The sequence below is a fragment of the Schistocerca serialis genome, chromosome 5 (assembly GCF_023864345.2).
Source record: "Schistocerca serialis cubense isolate TAMUIC-IGC-003099 chromosome 5, iqSchSeri2.2, whole genome shotgun sequence".
Classification (NCBI taxonomy): domain Eukaryota; kingdom Metazoa; phylum Arthropoda; class Insecta; order Orthoptera; family Acrididae; genus Schistocerca; species Schistocerca serialis.
Window position 1 is genome coordinate 346779204 of NC_064642.1, and position 23206 is coordinate 346802409.

General features: G+C 38.2%; 1 protein-coding gene across 4 annotated transcripts in view; it reads left to right on the forward strand.

Moving 5' to 3' along the window:
• Positions 1 to 5556, forward strand: part of LOC126480950 (WD repeat-containing protein 47) — a 702106-nt gene extending 696550 nt beyond the window's left edge. For all 4 annotated transcript variants that reach the window (XM_050104374.1, XM_050104375.1, XM_050104377.1 and 1 more), the window contains 2 exons: positions 969 to 1188; positions 4171 to 5556. In XM_050104374.1, the coding sequence (XP_049960331.1) occupies positions 969 to 1188; positions 4171 to 4316 (366 nt within the window). In that variant the 3' untranslated portion in view covers positions 4317 to 5556. The remainder of the gene's footprint in view (positions 1 to 968; positions 1189 to 4170) is intronic.
• The last annotated feature ends 17650 nt before the right edge of the window (positions 5557 to 23206 follow it).

The following is a 23206-nucleotide window of genomic DNA, read 5'->3' on the forward strand; positions in this document are numbered from 1 at the left end:
GATGAGAAGTCATGGTGCTATTGTTCTGTCTCTGAAAACAAACAACAGTGAATTTCGCCCAAGAAATGCTCATTGAACCAAAATTGGTGCTCATTTATTTATTTATTTATTTATTTGATGTGAGAAAGAGTGTGGATGTAGAGTTCCTCCTCCGTGCCAGACAGTTACTCAGGTTTTTTGTTTGGTAGTTCTGAAATGATTACATAACAATATGCATTAATAAACACTTTTGTGGCAGATACATTTTTTCCACCATGATAAGGCTCCTACTGATACAGACTTCTCGGGGCACCAGTGTTTGGTCAGAAACAGCATTACTCCTTTGCCACATGCATCTTACTCTCCTGAAATAGTTGAGTGCAATTTCTTCTCATTTCTACATCTGAAGAGGGGGAGTCATTGCAGATGAGTATAGAAAATGTTTCCATCAAAGGACACTCTTGACTGGACAAATGTATTGTGTGTAATGGAGAGTACTTGGAAGATGATGAGAATTTTTGTTAAAACAAAAGAAGATAAAGCTTTGCTGTATGATATGTTTCCTGATCGAGGCCATTCTGTAGTAGGCGAATTGCGTATTTTCCTCGTTTATAACTTTATATAAAAATATTTAATACTTTCCATATTTTTGGCATTTTCACTACAGTAAGGGGAAGCAAAGCAGTTCATAGTTCAGTTTGAGTGTTGCCTATAAAATTCTACATTGGAGATTTTTATTGTTGGTACATAACGCATGTAAAATTGAATTCATTGCACTGTGTGTCTTGTGAATTAATTATTTAATTTCATAAACTTTTGTGCCTTCCAGTTCTTGTGCTACCTAATTAAGCTTAGAATTATGTCAATTATTAGCTCTCTTGTTCAATCATCGCAGATAGCTTCTGTTTATGAAATACTGTATTACATAATCTGCTTTCTGGTACTCACGTTGCACTGTCTCTTACTGTATTGTCCTTTCTGTCTTTCAGGGCTCACCAGTGACCGCTGTGTGTGTTGATCCTTCAGGCCGTTTGCTTGTCTCTGGTCATGAAGATTCTTCTTGTGTTTTATATGATATAAGGGGTGGGCGTAATGTGCAGTGCTTCAAACCGCACTCTGCTGAAGTTCGGTCAATACGATTTTCCCCCAGCGCCTACTACCTTCTCACTGGTGGATATGACAACAAATTAGTCCTCACAGATCTACAAGGTGGGTGCACATGGTTAAACTACATACAGTATAAATGTATTTGCTTTAGTTCTATATAGTCCACCCCTGGTAGCTGAGTGGTCAGTGCGACAGGATGTCATACCTAACGGGCCGGGTTCAATTTCTGGCTGGGTCAGAGATTTTCTGCACTCAGGGACTGGGTGTTGAGTTGTCGTTATCATCATCCTTTCATCCCCATCAACATGCAAGTTGCTGAAGTGGCGTCAACTCGAAAGACTTGCACCAGGCGAATGGTCTACCGGACGGGAGGCCCTAGCCACACGGCACTTCCAGTTCTGCATAGTCCAAGTTCTTCAGGAGACTGCCCTCCCTCCCTCCCTCATCCCTCACTGTCCATCTCCTTTCTTCCATATGTCTTTTACATCAATCCGTGTTTGTTTGTTGTTGCAAATTCAGATTCCGTAGCAGTGTTCTAAACATAAGTTGATATACCATAAATAAAATTTTCCTGTTTTCTGTGAAAACTGACTGCAAGGAAGAAAATGAAATGGCACATTTGCGTATACTATTTTTGTTTAGAAATGTATACAAGTTGAATACACCTAATACTTGAACCACAAATGTTGTGGAGATCATGGTGCTATTGATGTGCTGTTTTCACAGAATGGACTGATAGTCAGGTACTCATATTGTTATCCAATCAGCAGATTGTAATAATACTTAGAAATTGTATTTTTGCACAATCATACACTTTTTTAAATGAAACAATGTCTATTGATGTTAACAGGCTAAAAGTAAAGTAAATTAGAATATCAATGGTGGTGGTGTTGGATTCTAGCATGAGCCATTTACAGAGATATCATATTTTGAAAACTTTCCATCCCGACACTTCTACAGTACATGTGATAGCAGACACTAAAGAACAACATGAGTGTGTAAAATGGTTATGTAGATTCTGACAAGTAATGAGAAACCTAATCATCATAGTTATGTTCAGAATGACCACAAGTAGTGGCAGTGCACGCTTCCAGTCTGGTGTGGAATGACTGCTGCACACTTGCGACCAGGCTGCAGTAATATGTCATTGCCTACCATTAGGTGTAGTTGTTATGTCTTTTTAGATAGCATCTTTCCCCTAAGAAAAAAGTCTACTGGCTTCAAGTGTGGAGAATGGGCCAGCCAAGGTACAGGCCCTCTGTATCCATCCAATGATTTGGAAACAATTCATGGAGATGTGCTATAGTACTTTTGGTGCACTATGGGTTGGACAGCCGTCATGTTGGTACCACATGTTCCTCCTAGTTTGCAGAGGAACATCTTATAGCATCCGGTTAGGAGACTGCAATACTTGGGTACGTTCAGTATTCTGTCTGTGAATAACGGACTTATGAGCTGATGGTTCAGTGTCCCACACCACATGTTTACACTCCATGGATGCTGAAGTTCCACCTGACAAACCCAACGGGATTGTCAACAGACCACTAGTGCATCTTTCAGAAGTTTGCTTGGCCATTATTGGTAAATGTGACTTCATCACTAAACAAGATACTTGATATACATCTGGAGTATCCTGTCTTAATACCCATGTACAGAATTTAACATGATTCCCATAGTTGTTTCCATGCAGCTCTTGATGGAGAGAAATGTGATAGGGATGAAACTTACGTTGACGGGGAATGTGTAGGACACTTGCCTGATTCGTGCCACTCCTCTTTCAATTGCACACGAGGTAACATGCGGATCAACTGCAACAGCAGCAAGAAGATTAATGTGCCCCTCTTCTGACACCACTTACTTCCTTGTGTTATGTTGTCTGGGTGTTATATTACTACTTTCATGTAACCTGTTGAAGAGGTTGATAAATAATTTCCGAGATGGTTAACATCCCTTTGGGGTATCGTGCTGCACACACCGTACAAGAACAAATTGCATTCTTCTTGCAGTCTCCATACACCATGAGCATGTTGGCTTTTTCTGCATTGGTAGATCCCATCATCCACTCACGATCTACTGCTCGGACTATCACACATTAACTGACTAGCAAGCTGCAAAGCACTCAGGGAACACACAAGCACACGGTAAGAAAACAACAATTTTGTACCTAGTGGCTATGCAGATTGAATGGTAGAAACAAGTGTCAGTGTGGAAACTTTTTAAGCAATAATCCTGCAACAAACACCACTGACATTCTAATTTACCCTACTTTTAGTTTGTTAATACCAATAGACATTGTTACATTTAAAAAAGTGTATGTTCGCACAAATATACACTTCCGAAGTATTATTACAAACTGTTGGTTGGCTAACAATACAAGTCCCTGACTATGAATCCATTTTGTGAAAACTGTACTTCAGTAGCACTTTCCATATCTGCAACATTTGCCATGCAAATTTTAGGTGATTCATACTGTATAGAGAGACCATATGTATACAGGAGAAACAACTTGTGTAAACATGCTGCCCTGCTATCATTAGTTAAAACTGATTGTGAGAAAGAAAACAAAACCATACATTTTCACAGCACAGCAGAGCATTTTCTTTCTTGCACTTGGCAGTAACAGAGAAACTGTACATTATTGTAAAAAAAAAAATTATATAGATTATTTCAGTTAATATTTCCAGTGGAGTATTATGTAAAAAGTTGAATTACATTTCCATACTTTTGGTTACAACATTAAACAACAACTTGTCGGTATGTAGTAGTATAGGCTTGCAACTGTTTCTTTCCTTCAGAGGTGCCATTCTGACATATCTGTCCCCTTTGTATCAGTTGTTAGTTATTTCTTATCCTCTTTCTATTTTCAGTGTTAGCTGAATTTATCATGTCTTGGAGGCATTAAACTTGCCCCACCCACCACAATCTTTCCATTTTCTAAATTTAGGCCAAAGTTGACATAATCTGTGAAGTTCTATTAGACACAATATGCACTCTGTGTTCCAATTTTGCAGAAAATATATGCCAATAATATGTAATGCCATCTCTAAATTTGTGTACAAGGTATTTGTTTTTAAACATTTCTAGGTGATCTGACTCTACCTCTGCCAAGTGTTGTCGTGGCACAGCATCAAGACAAGGTAATTTCGGGGCGTTGGCATCCAACTGAATTCTCATTCCTCAGTACGAGCGCTGACAAGACTGCAACTCTATGGGCTTTGCCTCCTGTTTGAATCTCATTTTATCTTTTTTCTTTGTATGTTAACAATGGCAAATAATCCTTTTAAACTAATTAATTTTTGATGTTTAATATCAGATGTACCTGAGGAGAAAATTCAAACTGTGTTAGTACCTCTTGTACAACATGCTTGTTCTAACTTTGTTGGATACATAGCTTTTTTTCAATGTGTATGGTATTTTTTGGCTACTATCAGCTGCACGTGTGTAGATAATTGTGAATATAGATTCTATTTTCATAAAAGTAGATCTTAATTCACTCCGTACACATCTTAAAATTTTATTCCTCAATGGTTATTGAGTTTGAGTTCATTGTTTTAATGTGACTGTTCCAAAGTACCATTTGTGTAATCAATGTTAACAAGCAGTGCTGATGTAGGAAACAATTCACAAAATATTAATAAAAATATATATGCTGAAAATTAATATGAAATAAGAGAGAGAGATACAGCACATTTTGCTCTTTATTTTCAATGAAGAATTTGCGAGGCAAGATTCTTATTCTTATACAGAATCGAACAGAATTTTAACTCAGTATATGATGTAATAATGAAGCTTCTTACTGAAGAAAATTCTATAGTTTCTGACAATGCAGGTCTTGTAAGTTTTAATTTGTAGGAATATGTATATAATGTACAGTGCATACAAGTAACATTGTTTCTGAATTGTGTGTGTGTGTGTGTGTGTGTGTGTGTGTGTGTGTGTGTGTGTGTGTGTGTGTGTGTGTGTTTTCTGTACAAGTGTAAGAGGTTAGAGAGATTCTTATGAATTGTTTAAACATTATTTTTGTCACCTTGTGCATGTTATGAGTTAAGTGAAGTTTTCATTAATATTGCCTGTATAGAAATCTGCGAAGTGTTAAACTGTATATCATAATCATGTAGTTAAATTTGCAGCATGTAATGTAAGATAAATGTTTTCTGTAACAGAGTAGCTTCAGAATGCTTTTTATCGTTATTTTACAAGTTCATGGATACTCAGTATTTTTAGACAATTTTTTGTAGTAACCAATGATCTTCATTAGAATAAAACAAAACTTTTTCATTGTTATTGAAAAGTATTTCATTTTGGTGGTGAAATTTAAACTATTGTATGTATGGATTCCAGGTGCCTTCATTTGCAGATACTATGAGTGACAGCTCCTAATCATTTGTCATTTTCAATCCACTCAAAATAGCAAATGTCTACTGCTGTATTTTTTTCTATGTGCAAATTAAACTGCAGTGTAATAACAGATGAAAATTGAAATATGTTTTATTGACCCTTCCAACTATTGAACTCAACATAATGTAAAAAATGGGAACTGTATTTTGTAGCTGGATTTGAATAACAATTTATCACAGTTATGTGTTTTTAACCACAAAATTAATCCCATGAAATAACAAACTTTTTGTATGGACAGGCAATCCCAAAAGCATGGCTCCATTGTTTGAACTCAGCTGAATGTTTCTGAGAAAGTTTGTGCTGGAAGTACTGGAAGACACTGCTTAAAACAGTTCAGTGCACAATAGCTCCCAAATGTTGGCTTAAAATTTTGTTACCCTGGGTAACCACTATTGTTAGATACCTGGTACAACTAATGTTTGTGATGGCAAACAGTAGTAGTAGTAGTAGTAGTAGTAGTAGTAGTAGTAGTAGTAATTATTGTAAGTATACCAAAAACATAGTGTATTTGCGGTCCATTTTATAGATGATTTTGTGCTATCATAATTATTTGAATAATTATGCTTCCAAAATGGTTGCACTTGTATAGGACAAAATACAGAAATCAAGATGGAGATTCTGGAAACTATGATTTCTTGAGAGCAGTGATTTACATTTTCCGTGTTTGAAGTAAGATAGTATTTGCCAATAGAAGTGCTGACAAATAAATCTCTCAACCTGTTACTTAACACTGTTGGGTGAGATAAGGAGAAATGGAAAATATTATCTCAACAAATCTTCTATTACAAAATTTTAGTGCACAAGAAATTAATACATCACTTTCATTACCCCTCAGACACCTCTTTTTTCTTTATATATATATAAACTTACCAAACGAAAGCGCTGGCAGGTTGATAGACACACAAACACAAACATACACACAAAATTCAAGCTTTCGCAACCAACGGTTGCTTCATCAGGAAAGAGGGAAGGAGAGGGAAAGATGAAAGGATGTGGGTTTTAAGGGAGACGGTAAGGAGTCATTCCAATCCCAGGAGCGGAAAGACTTACCTTAGGGGGGAAAAAGGACAGGCACACACACACACACACACACACACACACACACACACACACACACACACACACACGCAGACATTTGTAAAGACAAAGAGTTTGGACAGAGATGTCAGTCGAGGCGGAAGTACAGAGGCCTCTGTACTTCCGCCTTGACTGACATCTCTGCCCAAACTCTTTGCCTTTACAAATGTCTGCTTGTGTCTGTGTATGTGCGGATGGATGTGTGTGTGTGCGCGCGCAAGTGTATACCAGTCCTTTTTTTCCCCCTAAGGTAAGTCTTTCCGCTCCCGGGATTGGAATGACTCCTTACCCTCTCCCTTAAAACCCACATCCTTTCGTCTTTCCCTCTCCTTCCCTCTTTCCTGATGAAGCAACCGTTGGTTGCAAAAGCTTGAATTTTGTGTGTATGTTTGTGTGTCTATCAACCGGCCAGCACTTTCGTTTGGTAAGTCACATCATCTTTGTTTTTAGATATATTTTTCCCACGTGGAATGTTTCCCTCTATTATATATATATATATCCGTATGTATACATTTTAGGGTTCTCACTGGTTTACTGCTCACTTTGCCCCCCACTTTCCCCTCTCCATTGTTTCCTTAAGCGACCCTAACATGCCCAATATTTACTGCACAGTACTGAATATTTCCTAATAATACTGGCTCTGTGCGAGCAGTATTGACAACTAGCGCAATAGATTGAAGGCGACTGCAGAGCTAGCTATAAGTAATATTGTTGTCTGCCTAATATATTGTACTGTATAAATGTGATATTATGCAATACATCGCAGTTCCTGCTGTGACTTTGTGATTTGCAGACACGCAAAAAATGGAGACAGCAATGCCATATGACTATGCATACATCAGCAAAGGCAGATGAAATGAATCGTCTGTTGAAGTGCTTTTAGCGGAGTAGTTTGATTATATACTAGGGGGTGCTGAAAAGTAATGCCTCCAAATTTTTAATGTGAAAACTCTGGAGTCTGCTCAAGTTTGTTACCATAACGACATATATCTGTTATGTCCACTGGTTACTTGAAGTTCCGGGATATGTAACGATTTTAAATTCTGAAATGTAATACTGATGATAAGGCCTTTTTGCATTCAGTCAGTGACTTTTCACTTACTGGTCTGTTCAGCATTTTGCAGCCTACACATGACTAGAAAGCTTTATAAATAAAGAAAATGTTGTTAACGTTCTAAATCTTTATTCTTCACATCTACATATTTAAGCACAGTAACTCTGAGGATGAACACATTTCTCCCAAGCAATCAGTTTGTTGATACCATCACTGTAGAATGTTTAACTTTAGTGATGAAGCTTCGTGACTATCAGAGTGAAGCCCTCAAAGATGTTCTTTGAGTTGTGGAAACAGGTGAAAATCAAATGGGGCCAAGTTGGCACTGTATGGAGCATGATTGATGTCGGTGAACCCAAGGCACTGGATTGCTGCACATGTTGCAGTGCTTGTGTGTGGTCTGGCATTGTCGTAATGAAGGAGAGGGTGCTCCATGTGTGGACAAACTCTTTGAATTAGAAACTTAATTACAGCATGCTGTTTCTTACGCACTGACATTGTTACCTTACACACCACCGAGTTACATGCTACAGTTCGGAGCTTCCTAGCAGCCGAGGACTGCAAATATGTGGACATGAAGACTACAGATATAGAATGTTAACGATGTTTGTTTTATTTAAAAACCTGTAAGAGTTTTCACATAAAAAATTTGGAAGCAATACTTCCCAGCACGGTCTCATTTGTAATACTTATTCAGGTATTAGCTGTAGTAACATTCAACAGAAGTGCTTAAATGCAGAGAAATAAAACTGCAACTGCTTATTTACTCATTTCAGAAGCTTGAATTATCTATTGAAGGATACATAACAGCACAACCTATCGATTCTCTACAATAATGTATCATACTCTTTTTGGGTTTGTAGTTCTTTTCCAGCATTATGGAAAGCCAAATTCGATGAGTATTTGGACAGTATCTTTTCTGTGTACATAAGGGGTAACATGATTCACCAATTCACTGAAATATTCCTTGCTCATCCTTAAAATTTTCTGATAGTAATGTTGCTCTACTGCAAGTTCTTAGCGTTTTGGTATGGCTGTATTTAGAATACCATCCAAGTCTCTTTTTCACCCATTGCTGCTTCCTCTTCCTTTTCTTTTTGCAGCACATAATGATTGCAGTAGCAGTACATCAGAGTTCAGCACCAACAACTACACTACAATGGCGCAAATATTGTTCTGTTCTTGACCTCAGACTTTCTGCAGTATACTGACACAGTATTATTGCACAATAAATAGTGAGCTTGTAAGAGTCCCTTTACTGGTCTGCCTGTTGTGCTCTCCCTCTCATCTGCATTTGTGTGTATATCATACCACTACCACTGTTCTTTTATGCATCTCCATATCTGCAACCCGTGATATGGACCTACCTATCTACTGGCCAGTGGGTTCTCTGTACCAAGTGGTGGTGTTTTCTCACACCATTTTTTGTGTTCCACATATGATTCTAAACTAACAACCATTAATCGTTATTGATTGGAGGGTTGTATTTTGTATTGCACGATGGGTCTTCTATGTGAATGAAGACTTTATTTCCAGTGAATACTGAACTGTGTAGAATGCATCTGGAACAAGAAAACTCAGAATTAAAAATTAAAATACATTTTTGAAAGTGGCAGTGAACTGAACTTTCATACAAATGATGTCATGGCTCCCATTCTCTCATTTATGTACTCCATAAAAGATTTCACATCTTTCATATTCAGCATGACATTTGCAAACAGTGTAGCAGCTCTGCCTGAATCAGTTGCCACACTTTTTCTCTCACTCACTACAGTGAAGCTTCTAGGACAGTATTTACTGCAAAACAATTGGTTCTTCATAGCTTAATGATAGTCCTGGCAGTGCATTTCTTTTATGAGATTTAATGTTGAAAAAAAATTCTCCTGCTTTTCAACAAAGATTTTTTACAGTCCAATTACAGAACAATTATTTTTTAAACGTAATATTGTGAAGGGAGTTGTTGATTAACTGCCAGTGTTGAGATGAACCCCACTGTTTATGGAAGTTTGAACTTGATGTTGGAAACTTGAGAACTTTTAGATTGTAAGATATTTCTATTAAAAGTGTTTTAATTACATGTAAATGACACTAATTTAGGTTTCTCCTTTTATCTATTATTTTGTTATAAGATTTGTATTGAAGCTGAGGTTAATTTAGCAGTATCTTTCTTGTTGCCTTAAGGTAAGTAAATAGTAAAGTCATCAGCGATTGAGATGTGGTTACTCTGTTTAGGCAGTGCTTTTCTGTATTAGCTGCCAGGATTGAATCCATCATGAGGAGCAAGAGACTTGCACCACTCGTTGAGGGTTGTGTGGAAAAGGAGAGGAGTGGGGAAGGGGTAAGAAAGGCAGGTGTGTTAGCAGAGGGTGAGACACAAAGAGAGTGTGGGGCAGGAATAGGGAGGCAGCGACAGGATGGGTCGGAAACTGTTAGGTGGAGGGTGTAGGTTATATCTAGGTTCAGGCCAGGATAATTTCGGAAACAGTAAGGATGACTCCCATCAGCACAATTCAAAGAAGTGGTGGTGGAGTGTTGGACCCAGATGGCCCTGGATGTGAATCAGCCATTGAAACAGGCAAGGAGGGGTGAGAAGGATCTTGGGTAGGATATCCATCATTTCAGGGCATGATGGTAGGTAATAAAAGCCTTAACAAAGGATGTGGCTCAGTTATTCCAGCCCAGGGTGGTATTGGGTGACAAAGGGGACAATTCTTTCTAGCTCATTCTTGGGGGCTGGTGGGAGGACTGGGATTGTGTGGTGAAACAGCATGGGAGATATGCTTGCAGACTAGGTCTGGCGTATAGTGCCTGTCTGTGAAGGCCTGGGTGAGACCCTCAGCATACTGATGAAGGGAATTCTTGTCATTGCAGATATGCTGTCCGTGGGTGGCCATGCTGTATAGGAGGGATTTTTTTGGTGTGGAAGGAATGACAGTTGTTGAAATATATAGGTACTGTTGATGGTTGGTGGGTTTAATGTGAACAGAGATGTGGATGGTGTCATCAGAGAGGAGGGTGTCTCATCTAGAAAGCTGAAGCAGATGGGAGAGAAGGTGTTGAGATTGTGATGTAATGAGGATAGATTGTCCAGACCCAAAATATATCATTCTGGGAGGCTAAGAAGATCTCTAGATGGCCCTTAAAAATGTTGTTTTTAGGAAGGTGCCATGCAGGTGCACAATGGCTGTGCTGTAATTGGTTGTGTACCTGCCTTTCAAAGGAGAAGAAGTTGTGAGTTAGGATAAAGTTAGCAAGGTGTATGAGCAATGAAGTAGTAGATCTGGAGTCTGAAGGATACTGGGAAAGGTAGCATTCAATAGCAACAAGAACATGGGCATGTGCGAAACAGTCACAACTAGGTATATATATGTGGTGCCTATCTTTCAGACATGTCCAATAGAACAGTCACCAATATATGATTAAGGCGACACAGCCAATGATCTTGTCAGTGCAGATGCACACCAAGCTCGAACTCTTACAGGAATCAGTAAAATGCTGTGAGTAATGAGGATAATGGACAAGAGGCACGACATTACTAGTGTGTGGATAAGTTGAGAATTTGTGTTTGACGGGAGGCATTCTGGGATAGCCCATGCATTTGCAGTGACTACTATGTCCGTATGGCTTAGTGGTCAGAGCATCTGCCTAACAAGCAGGAGACCTGGGTTCAGACTCCAGTCCAGTACAAATTTTCAAGTTTCTGCTTGATTACAATCATTGCCCACATGCAGCCAGTGTCTGCAATTCCTTTGTGTATTAAGGTTAAAACTGTCCGAACCAAAATACTAATGAAGTGTGGATAATGAAAATGTTATATGTGTTGTTTTCTCACAAAACATGTTTTCAGTGCTATTTTTTCCTCGGAACTGTGCAGTATGTCCCTAGACTTGATGCAGGTGACAAACTATGAATCGAGTCTTTCAAACGTGCAGTAGTAGGTGGCACAGGGTCATTGTGCCAAGCTGTACTTCGCTCTCGAATTCAAAAATTAGAAAGATAAGGGAATCAGTTTTTGTTGACTACAATTCTACTGGTTAGTAACCTAATGCTGTATTTCTGTACTTGTATTATCAGAAATAAAACATAGTGCCTCAGTATTAATGGAACTTGCAACAAAAACCTTCTTCCTGCTATTTTGTGGAAAACTGATGTTTTTTAGACTGTGACTTTGTACAAAATACAGGATGATGATGATTGCAAAGAAGAAAACAGCAATTGGCCATTGTTAGTAATCCTATTTACACTACCAGGAAAAAAAAAATAGTGCACGCTTTTAAAGGTTTCTAATTCAGTCAGGACCTATTGTTGCAACAGTGCATATGGAGTACATGAAATGATTACATTTACAGATCAATAGCACAAGTGGTTCTGAGGTTCCAGGTGTTGACCCACATTGACATACCCATATTAGTATATGGTCTATGTAGCCTTCACGGGCAGCAGTGCGGACTTCGACTCTGACATCCAGTCAATCATATAGTTGAGGAGTGCTGTCCTGGGATACATTATTCCTTGTGTGCTTGAACTGTTCATGTAGTTCTGTAAGAGTTGTTGGTTAATGTGTCGCCCAAGTCACTTCTCGTCCCATCATATCCCACATATGCTCAATTGGAGACAATTCCAGAGATCGTACTGGCCAGATGCTGCACATCTTGGAGAGCGTGTTGAGTTTCATGGCAGTATGAGGGCGAGCATTATCATACTGCAACAAAATGTAACCTCTTTGTTGCAAGAATGACTAGAGAACAGATCTAACAATATTCAGCATGTACTGAGCACTGGTTACGTCCCTTCCAGAAGCACCAAAGGTGAATTAGAATTGTAACTTACTACACCCCAGACCATTAGGCCTGGCGTGGGGCCATTGTGCCTGGGGTGAATGCACACTACAAGGCAATGCCTGTAGTCCCACACCAAAAACTGGTTCACAACAGTTTGTGTTGACATGTAAGGGCTCACAAACCCTCTTCTCTCTGCTGTGGTAGCTGTACGATCTGCCACTGCTGCTTTACTGTATGATGATCCTGGCATGTGTCTGTGCTGCATGGACATCCAGAACCCTATCTATAGATGTGAGAATGTTCACGTGATCAATGGTAACAGAATGATTGCACAACTGACACAGCATGTCCAACTTATGTGGCACCTTCACTTCTAAATTTTCTGTCTTTATTGTGATCCATTTGGACAAGAACTCCCTCCCTGGCATCTACAGCATGGGTTCTACTCCCCCCCCTCTCCCCCATCCTTCCCCTATTCTGTGCCCACCATAGCCCCTCCCCTCTGCCCTTCTAGGCCACCAGCATGTGTAGCCAGTCTATGTGGTGGGGCTGTTATGTAACCATCTGACTTGAGTCCCATGCCAACACAGGGATCACACTACTACTGATACCTGAGCTGCTGCGTGCCCATGTGTGCCAATAAGTGGTTGCTTGTCATCTTGGAGCATGGGAACTTCTGGCAACAGCCACCTTCCAGGCAGCCCATGCTGTGGCTGGATGCCACCCATGGGGGAAGCCCCTGATTGGAGTGGGTAGTATCAAGGTGGTTTCTTGGCACATGGACTGTATCAAGTTGCAAAAATCTGGGCGTTCACAAACAGCCATCTGGTTGAATGGTAACAGAACATTGAATACTGCTTCGTATGACCCTGCAGCCTTCCCTTCCCTTCCCTTCCCTTCCCTGGCTACACCCGAGGAGGAGGTTTAGGCTCACCGTCTTAGGATGAAGCACATTCCCCGCAATGTAATCTGTACTAGAATGGATGGGGGCACATTCTCCACCATAAGGCTGTTGTTCTTTGTGGAGAATATCGAGGATGAGTTTACGAAGAGGAATCTCTTGGTAAGTTGTGGTCGGACTCATGGTAGATCAAATCTTCTTTTGCCACCCAGTACACAGCTCTTCATGCTTGTGATCATCTAGGTGATGTTCCAGTGTCTATTACCCCTGACCAGTCTCCAAACATGGTCCAGGGAATGATTTTTCATGGGGACCTCATCCTTGAAACTGATGAAGAACTGTGGGCTAATCTGTAGCAACAAAGTGTTCATTTTGTTCGATGTGTGCGGAAGGCTCATAAAGACAACCACACTGATACCGGCACCTCTATTCTGGTTTTTGAGGGAGATTCCCCCACAGAGGTGGTCAAGATTAAGGTTTGTTACTGATGTGATGTGAAACCATATGTCTTGCCACCCATGAGGTACTTTTGGTGGTTGTGTTTCATGGCGGACACCATGTGGTGGCTGTGGACATCCAGTCCATGAGGGAAGCCCTGTGTTCCACTACCTGTGTGTGTAAATTATCGTGACTGCCACTCTTTTACAGAACACCTCAGAACACATTTTGTGGCAGCATGAGCATCAACCTCCTATCCAGCTGCCTTTCTCCTCTGGAAACAGCAGGCTGAAGCTTCCCACTTATGTTTTACCCCTTGCAGACTGGATCCTGTAATGAACCTTTTACTGAAAGGGAGCTTCTTCTGGCACACAATGAACAGCTCTCCCTTTGTAGTTGTGGGGCTGCGCTCGTTGTGATCCATATTTTGCTGGACTGCCCCTGCCTTTTGGCCCTTCGCACTAAATATGCCCTCCCACCTTTCTTGTCTTGGGCGTTAGTGGATGACTTTTGCATGGTTAAGTCTGTTCTCAATTTTCTTTGCAAAAGTGGTTTGTACTCTTAGGTATAAGTCCCTGCATCTTCCTCTGGAATTAGTCCCTCAGGTAGCATATGCGTTTGTTATGGAGGTCTTGAACTTGCCTCCACACTCATCAGGTTCTCCCTGACTTTCCCTATATTTTAGTCTGGTCGGTTGTGGCGTTCTGTTTCTCCTTTTCTTGTGTCTTCTTCTGCTGATGTTATCCCCATTGTATCGTGATAATGGTTTGGAGTGGGTATCTGGATAGGTTGGTATTGGTGCTGGCCCCTCACTGTGCGTAGCAGTTCTAGGGCAACTTGCTCTCCTCGTTTCTATTCACCCCCCTCGTGTTCTTTCCTCTTCCTGATGCCCTGACGTTCCTTTAACCCTCGTTATTTGCTTGTTGATTGGACTGTGCTGTTTGTCTTGTTCTTCCTTTGCTTCCTGCAATCCTAGTTCAAGGGACTGATGACCTCACTGTTTGGTTCCCTCCCCCAATTCAACCAACCAACCATCTTTGTGGCACAGTCACTTAATTGCTTTGCCCATTTGCACCACACTGAGCCTTCTGGCTGTGAGCATTCCCTACTAAAGGGTAGACTCAGATGGCGTTCTGTTCCCTATGTCACTATGCTATCTGTTGACATTGAAACCATTAACAGTACATCTACTATCCTCCAGGTGGCATATGCCATCATTGGATCAAAATCGACATTGTCTTTTCAGGTGCAGAGATTTCCCCCCGCCACCTCGCAATAGTGTATTTACACAAATAGCATCACTATCAGTTTTAAACCAAGAGGTTCATCTTCAGATGGCTATCCATGTTTATACAGAGTGTCTCAATCATTTGAAGCAAAAATCTTCATGTGGCCCTATGCCCAAATGGTTTCTGAGATGAAACAGAGATTCCTTGTTTTTTCAGTGTCCTGACACATGACAGATTTGGTAGTTAGAATGTTTTCCATTGTCACTCTTCATTTATGGAAATAACAGACTGCAATACATAATCATCCAAAATCTAGACTCCAAGTACTATGGTGTGCCAATTATTTTGTAACCTCTCACATATTGTTAATAATGTTTGCTCAAGTCTTACTGTCTTTTCTAATAACTAGGGACATGACTATATTCACTTGACAGGGCTTACTGCGCCATCTGTATCCACTGTAGAACTACTTTTGTTTAAACACATCTCATTAAATGAATGATAACTATGAAGTGTGAAATAATAAAATTCAAGAGAAGCATTTTCCATTTTACAAATGAGTAGCCCAGGTGGAAATGGCATCTAAGTTGATGCTGATAGGTTTTTGGGGAACAATGGAAAATTGTACCCTTGCTCTCATGACAGTGTTGTAAAAGTGGTTATTTTCTCAATAAAAATGAAAAACCATTATGACCTAATGATGAACGTGCTGCAGTACTACTACATTAACCACTAAATTATTAGTTTTGTATTAGAAATCATGTTTAGCCTATTTTTCAACCAAATGGTTGAGTTAGCCACTTGTGCAACTGCACCAGTGGCCATGATAGAAATGCAGTTGGTTGCACAACCAGCCATAGAAGTAATTCAGGTGCATATCTGGCTATGTCAGGAATTATGGTAGATAACAGCTGTATTTTAAAATAATGTGAAAGGGAGAAACTTAAACGAAGAAAATGCTGAAATGTTGTTCTATTTTAAATCTTTAGAGAAGTTCAAACCTTTAGATAAAAATACAAAACTTGAACTCTGATAAGATACAGTAATAATTTTAATTAGTGTTAGTTATTCACTTCAGACTTAATGTTAATTACATCTTTTATGAAAATGGGGAAATCTTTGGAAACAGTTTCAGTCTGGCACAAATTTTCAATCTGCCCCATTGATATAAATCAATATTGGCTGACAGCTTATGTCTTTAATTCCTCTGTGTCTTCGTCCCAATTGTTGTCACATTCTTATTTTTCCCACTGCATTAATCCGAAAAGAGATGTAGTTTGGTGACATCATCCAAATCAGCATGAAGCAGGTGATGACAAAGTGTTGAAGCAGCCTGGTTCAACATGTTTGCAAACTTGTTCTGCAGCGAAGGTCACATTTTCGTTTCATCTGAGTACTTCTAGAAGAACTTCATAAGACCGTTAAATTATGTAAGTACATATGTCCTGACTAATAGGCTACCTGGTTTGGGAGGACTGAATTCTTCTGCCAGTCATAACTTTAAATAGGTTGACCATTGATGTCTTCCTTCAGTATTTCATAAAATATATTACTCTGAATTTTGTGAGCTATGAGCTGATGTTCCAAATTATTCTTTTCAATTGGTCAATTTTCTAAGGAAATCTTTGTTTGTAGGGATAAGTATGTAGAAAATGTGTCAACACAAGGTGCTCTGAAACTGATATTAAAATTATTGCAAAACACTGTCGTAGTGTCATACTTTACATACAGATTGGGATGTTCTTACAAAACATTTCCCACTTTACTTTCACATGTAACACACTGCTCAAATCAAATATTGGTAATGAAGCATTTTTCTCTAGAATAGTGACTTTTGATAGGCTGGAATTATTCAATGTGTCTGACAACTGTAGTTTTCTGATCTTCACACAACTTCATTCTTCTGTCACCACCTCTTCTTTCAGTGGTTGCAGGTGAGGAACAATTCCTCATACTCTGACAATTATACTGAGTCTCATTTTTTTACCTGAAAAACGTCACAAAAGCCACTCTGCAAACCCTTACATTTTTAGAAACTCCTTCACATCTTTTTGGGAGTACAAAGTTTGTAATTAGTTGCTTTCTTGACACTTGTCCCTCTAAGATCAGTTTTTCAAGGAGATGACATGGCGGCATGCTGTCAGATACAGATTCTCTACCAGTCAGGGTTACTTTATTCTTAAAAATGTTCATGGATCCACCATACATTCTCATAGTGAGTTATTTACGTTTCAGCTTTCAGCAGGATGTTTACAGTTCGGCATCTGCAGAAACCTTTTCGGTTGGTATCTGAAGGTAGACTGGGGGGGGAACAACAGTAACTTATAAATATATGAATATTACTATAAGAAGTGGTCTTCCTTACTTCTTCTTTTTCTCAACATTTCGTTTCCACTGCTCTGTATCTTTTCTCTCTTCCTGGAACCACAGATTCTTGTGGCTTGTCATCACTAACACTGCTCTCGGCACTATTTATGCCAGGTTCATCAACATGTTCTTCAATAGTAGAAGTTTCCTCTTCATTATCTGTGTCAATTTCAGACTGTCCTACAGTAAAACCAACCACAAAGTCTTTCTAAAATCAACAATGGAACGAGCGTGCCAGCTGGTCAATTTATCTTAAAACACCACCTTCTCATATGTTTCTTCTTACGAGGGAACAATAGGAGCAAAAACATATGAGATTCTCTCCAGTACTACCAGACTAAACATTTTAGTCACAGGCTGCTCAGAACTGCAGCTTTTATAATGTGTAACATGTGCCAAGATGACATGCCCAGTTCTGCATCCATACCCTTTGTTGGCGGCCATGATTCCTTAAGACTTGGCCCCTGTTGGAACTGATTAGGATTTTACCAGTTTAACATTCTAATGTGTTGAAGACATGGCCATCTTTGTACATGCACTTGATTTTTCCACCGCATTTTAAATGCATTCGAGTCATTTTTTGCAGCCTAATTGATATGGCATTTATAGCCAGTGAAAAACCGTACAAGAGGGTGGGTCTAACTCAAATTTTGTTTTTTGTTCACATAGCTGCATTTGAACCTAAGATACTCAAATACAAAAATCTATATTTTCTTTATTTCAAATAAAACAGAAAATGCTTTTTGAAAGAAGTATTTCAAGTAAAAATAGGTATTTCTAGCATTTCATATTTTCATTTTAGATACAAGTATTTCACATGATTCACACCTCTGATAAGGTGATACTAAACATAAAGAAAACAATTCCATAAATTTCAGTCTTAAGAGGGACAATGACATTGTAATTTAAATGTACATGGCACCTTCACATACTGCATTAAAAAAAAAAAAGCAAGAAATGATATTGATTCTCAGTTCATTGTGAGAACACAAAGGGATACTTAATGTTATGCCCTTAGAGTTCATGCATCACTTTGTAAAAAACCAGTGTCTTTTTAGTTACAATCTATTCATATGTGACACTATGAAAAACAGAAAGGATCATAAGAATAACAATTAAAAATAGTAATCGAGCTCATTGTAAAGACCTGTTCAAAACACTGGGGATTTTAATTGCACCAGTCAGTCATACATATTGAAAATAACATCAACAAGTATTGTACAAACAGCTCTGTTCATGACTATGGAACAAGAGCTTGACTGAACTTGCGTTTACCAAGAAAGAATAAGCTTAACATAAAATCCAAAACAGCATTTTCTACCAAGGAATAAAACTGTACAATAAATTGATCAGGGCGATAAAAGAGTTTTACTAAAAGAAATTAATTTAAAATGGCAGTTAAATGGTGCCTACTAAGCACTACATTCTGTACAGTGAAGGGTTACTTAGATAACACAGATTAAGGGCTGTCCTATGTACTCATTTAACTTTTTCCCAAACTTTGTTTTTTTATTTTGCAACAGTTTTTTTAACCCTTTCCTGAATGCAGGTAATGCAAATAGTTGCCATCAGATCTCATTTGTTTATATGTCTTATGGGGTGGGGAGTACTTTTTATTCTTCAGTACTTTTTTTTGTATTCCTCTTCCCACAATGCAGTTGGTGACTGTGTCTGAGGGTACAACAGAAGGTACCTGGATTTTGTTAAAGGACGTCATATTCACCATTGACTGCAGAGATTATTTATTTCACAATTGCAGTTTCAGTGTTAAAGCCATTATCAAGTGGTACTGCAAATGTTTTCACTTCAACAATGAGCTCTCATTCAATACTGCTATATTATTACAGTGAAAAGATTGAGTCCTGACAATGACGTGTGCACATGTCAGAAGATTTTAAGGTGTGACAAGTGTTGAAGAAAAATCTTTTGCAGTACCACTTGATAATGGCCTTAAGGCTGAATTTGCAATTGAGAACTAAGAAACCTCTGCAGTCAATGGACATGATTTCCCTTAACAAAATTTTACATGACTGTGAACCCCAACCATGAGACATTAATCAGTACGTGGATTTGATAAAGAGAACGTGCTCTCAACAATGTGGATGAAATTATTGCACTAGTCGTGCAATGTTCCCTGGACCTGCAAATTATTTATCTCCTCAGTAACAAGGGATTCATATGCCCCCCAGTCAGCTTTCTGTTTAACAACACACTTGAAGGTTGTAGTTGATAGTGTTTGTTCATTTAGGGAATTATTAAGTGTGTTAAATATTAGATGATGATTGGGTCCCTAGTAATCTTGTAATATCTTCTTTCAGCATGCCTGGCTATGCTGTTACATATGACTGATATCAACTCCATCGGGCTGCTGAATTGGTCCAATTACTTTTGTAACTTAAACAAAGTTCATTACTACCACTTCCTCGTCCTGCCATCTCTCAATGATTCTCCCAAGTTGACCCTTGTCGGAACCTCATGTTGGGGTGCTTAGTATTAAATTCATTGACCAAAGTATGTTTAGGTGGTCAGCTAGTTTGACAATTTTATGAAAAACAAAATGTAGAAAATTAACATTTAGTGGAGTACACCAGCTATAAATATTATATACTCTGTTGCCTCTCTTATAAAGGTGTCAATAAAAATTGCCATTAATATTATTTAGTTTATACAAATAGGATCTCACAGAACTGCACAATATCCATATACATCATATACATCCTCACAATCACTGTGCAGTAGATAATAGTCTAAGTATGAACTTCTCTGATTTTTAAAACGTTTCAACAATTGCTCTGACAAAGGTACAGTATCAAAATAATAGTGTTTGTTTAAAGCTCTCTTTGTTCACTTTCAAAGACTGGAAGTTCCACTTCAGCTATTCTCAGCACATTTTCCCATTAGCAGCACTATTTGCAGTTAAATTAAGAATTAACTATTTAAAATTAGTATATTTAGATTTTCTTAGCATTTGCTTAGAATAGTTGGTATGATGCTTTACCACCATGATCATCTCAAAAATATTATTTGTGTATTGTTCCAATTTTTTTTCTTTTTCTTTTTTTTCTTTTTGCCCGAACTTACATTTGAGGTGTGTTGATACTAGTTACCTTCAGTGACTGTAATACTCTACTTGTTCCTCTGTCTTTGATTGATGTAATTTATGCAGCTTTCTGACACCTGTGAACACTTTTTACTGTGTTAGTTCCTGAATGAGTAAGTTCTCTACTGTAAACATATAACAGCTGCAGAACTTTGAAGTTGACAGGCAGACAATGCATCAAACTGAGGCTTGATAGTAATACTAGGTATACGATGCACTGGCAGAGATTGTGTGGCATCTCTGTTCTTAACAGCCCACTTAGCTCACGCGGGATGTTATTTGACCATTTGGGCTGATGCACTACAAGTTTCAAAAACTTTTGATTATTCCTCAAAAGATGGTTACAAGTAGCCACAGTCTACCTCCTAGTTTAATGACCGCTACTTGAAACATAAACCCTCAGAACTGATTATGTAATTGGGGTAGAGTGGGGAATAGATTTCTCCTATGACCTAACTTCATGAAAGATCTGTACAATAGAAACAACACGGCTTTCCTCTACACTGTTGGCTCCCACGACCATACCTCAGAAGCTTATATCACGTTATAGGCCTGATGCGTTGATCTGCTGGATAGCTCACTCCATGGATTTACACATATTCTAAACATCATTGAGATTTAAAAGTAATGTTGTTCACAGGAAGTGTACAATAATTACAGCCATTATATTTGCATCTTAAAGTATAACATCAACAATTTCCAGTTCTGTTAACTCTGTCATGATATTGCATGCATATGTTTCCCCATTGGGTGGTAGTAAAACACAGAGTCCTTCATATAGTTGATAAATGACATTTTTTATTTGTATTCAAAGACAAGATCGCTTGCTTTTTATATTTTTTAATTTACAGTACTGTTACTGAGCTTATGCTCATTGACAGTGGCCTTGTATTTAATTTTTAAGCCTTCACAAAAGTTTTTGTAGATGTTCTGTTAATTTTGTATTGTTTCTAGCATATTCTCCTATTAGTATAAATGAGGTTAATTGTACTATATAAGACGCGTGATATACTTTCTGGTCAAAAACAACAAATAAACATGTTGTGGTCTCTTCCCACATTATTATTTTTGCTTCAGTAGTACTAATGTTCTCTACAATGAGAAACTGCAGTGCATAGTGTTTCTGTACGTAATTTTTCTTTTGCAGGTCAATTTCACTGTCTGCTCTGCTTTGCTATGCTCATCAGAACATGGAACACTGGTTGTCTTTTTTATTAGTGAACTATTAGGGAGTTTTATTGTTATAATATGCTGTCTTTGTATAATTCATTTCTGTATTCTGCCCAATCCATCCCAGTCTGATTTGTGTAATTACTGAGTAAGTCTTGTGGGATTATCTCTTCACAGTAGTCCTTGGATGAAGAATTTCAAGGAAATTTTTTTTAAATTTTTTGTCTCTCTGCTTCTTTGATCTTTCGATTTTCAGAAGTCATATCCAGTGGAATTACATCAATGTGTCGAAAGGCAACATGTTTGCTCATTTTTTTGTCATTTATTTCATTCCTGTTTGTTTTTTGTATCAAGATCTTAAACATCATAGCTATTTGTGATGTCACACTCTGTAGGCTATTGCCATTTAAAAAGATGTTTAATGAGGCTTCTTTTTTATACAGCTGATATTATTTCTTTCATTTTTTCCAGTAGTGCTATCCATTATCTTGGTTAGTTCCTACCTTTTATTTTAGGGAATCTGTGGAAAATCACATACCTCTGTATCATATACTGAAAGCTGTTTTTTGTCATCACACCCTTCATTACCATTTTCCAGCACCATTAGATTTATTTTCTAACTGATTTTTCAACTGCCATCATTACAGATGTGGACTTTACTTCTTTTTGCATTCATGTCATTAGACTGGTACCTACACCAGAATGTGCATTTGGCAGCCCAGAAAATCTGCTTGCATTATTGTTTCTAACACTTGAGAGCTGAACTGTTTTCCATTTACTGCAGTTCATTCACAAATGATCAGTTGAGTGACAAATATAACTATGTCTGCGACTTTTCACTGCTTGAATGACTACACATGTCCTGTAATGGATACACATGATGGGTTGATTTTCTTAGTTCAATTTGAACTATGTCTTAGGCGCTAAGAATTTATGTTACTGACTAATTATGGCATTCAAAGAGAAGATTGTACATCTTTGTATAGCAAATCACTAAATGCACTCACTGTACTATCGTGATGCTTAAATTTCCTAATACCTACAGTTTTAGACTAATTTCTGATGGTTTTCGAAGTTTTTCCATTTTCAAAATATCCAGTTGAACTACTTTCACATCACATTCTTCTATTTTCATTTAATTAAAATTTAATTTGTGGTTGTCCCTCATGTCAGCCAGGTAAAAGCTAGTCCCAGGTTCAATAATTTCCCTGCAGAAATTATATGAGAATTGAATTTGTCCAAATTTCTCACTTAATAATTATAAAATCTGTTGAAATTTATCAAATTATGGAGCAATTAATTTTTTGTGGGGCAAATATCATTTACCATATTTACCGGCGTATAAGACAATCTTTTTTGTTCAAAAATAGGCCCAAAAACTGGATGGGTCTTGCACACTGGAAGCAAGTTAAAGTAGGTACCTAAAATCTAAATTTCTTTGAAATTTCTGTTTCAGCTTGAAGAAATTATATCTTAGCTTTCTTGCAAATTTTTAGCATTCTGGTTGTATAGTATTCAATGGATGCACATGCACCACCTTTACCAGTTATTGTTGTGTTTATTGTGGAGATCCACTTGTGTCGTATCTATATTGTAATTTTATTT